Raw genomic sequence first — 1435 nt, forward strand, 5'->3', positions numbered from 1 at the left:
GGGTCCAGGGAGGGCTTCTTAAGGAGGGGCCTCACCACCGCCTCCTTTAGGACTGCGGGGAAGGCACCCTCCCGTAAAGAAGCGTTTGTAATTCCCTGGAGCCAGGCTCGTGTTCCCTCCCGAGCTGCCAGTACCAACCAGGAGGGGCACGGATCCAATAAACATGTGGTTGCATTCAGTCCCCCCAGGATCCTGTCCATGTCCTCGGGAGCCATGACTTGTGGACTTCAACTCCCAGAATTCCTGAGCTAGCCATGCTGAGGGGAAAGGGAGAGGTTTCCAAGCTGAGCCATGCTGGCTCAGGAATTCTGGGAGTTGAAGTCCACGAGTCATAAAAGAGCCAAGGTTGCCTACCCCCGGTCTAGTCTAATGAAGAGAAGGACGAGAGGTGACGTGATAGCAGCCTTCCAATATCTCAGGAGTTGCCCCCACAAAGAGGGAATCAAGCTATTCTCTAAAGCACCTGAAGGCAGGACAAGGGATGGAAACTAACCAAGGAGAGAAGCAACCTAGAACTAAGGAGGAATTTCCTGACAGTGAGAACAATTAATCAGTGGAACAACATGCCTCCAGAAGCTGTGAATGCTCCATAACTGGAGGTTTTTAAGAAGAGACTAGACAGTCACTTGTCTGAGATGATATAGATTCTCCTGCTTGAGCAGGGGGCTGGAGTAGAAGACCTCCAAGATCCCCCCCAGCTCTATTCTGTTCTAAGGGATGCTGGGGTTTCCCTCTTTGGGTTTAAAAGCATGAACCTTCAAACGCAGGACAGAAAGAGGTGGATCAACTGTTGTGGGGTTTGCTGAATCACCAAATGTCGGAAGGACTGAAGCTGCAGAGCAGACCCCGACACCCCCGGCCCCAATTCTTCTCTTCTCCCTCCTCCCTCTCCAGGCTCTCCCGCACACTCCCTGAGCTACTTCTACCTGCATCTGCCAGAGCCCAGCCAGAGACTGCCCAGGTTCTCCATTAGAAGCTACCTGGATGACCAGCCCATCTCTCGCTATAACAACCTCACCAGGAAGATGGAGCCTCTGGTGCCCTGGATGGAGGAGGTGGAGAAGGACGCCTTTCTGTCCCCTGAGTGGGTCTTCAGGACCAATCCGAAGTTATCAAAACGGGATCACCATGCTGGAGGTGAGCAGAGACAGTGCCATCTTTGGCGTCCCATGGTTGCAAGGGACGTAATTGTGAGATTTTCTTTCCTGCAAAGGAAAGACAATACACACACCCTGCCACACACACACACACACACACACACACACAGAGCTGACTTTCTTCCTCACCTAGAAATTCTTCATGGCCTGATGCCAGCCAAACAGAATTAATTGAAGTAAAAGATGTTTGAATTGAAGTAAAAGAGGGGAAGGAGAAATCTGATTTCTTTCCCCTAGAGCAGGGGTGCCAAACTCAATTTCATTGAGGGCCGCATCAG

The 1435-nt window shown here is 51.5% G+C and overlaps 1 protein-coding gene across 1 annotated transcript in view; it reads left to right on the plus strand.

Moving 5' to 3' along the window:
- LOC114923271 (major histocompatibility complex class I-related gene protein-like) overlaps nucleotides 1-1435 on the plus strand; it is a 7545-nt gene that overhangs the window by 3860 nt on the left and 2250 nt on the right. Inside the window, exon 2 of the mRNA XM_029286015.1 lies at nucleotides 895-1137. Coding sequence (XP_029141848.1) covers nucleotides 895-1137 — 243 coding nt within the window. The remainder of the gene's footprint in view (nucleotides 1-894; nucleotides 1138-1435) is intronic.

Source organism: Protobothrops mucrosquamatus, unplaced genomic scaffold (genome assembly GCF_001527695.2).
Source record: "Protobothrops mucrosquamatus isolate PMUCROS unplaced genomic scaffold, P.Mucros_1.0 scaffold2708, whole genome shotgun sequence".
Lineage (NCBI taxonomy): Eukaryota > Metazoa > Chordata > Lepidosauria > Squamata > Viperidae > Protobothrops > Protobothrops mucrosquamatus.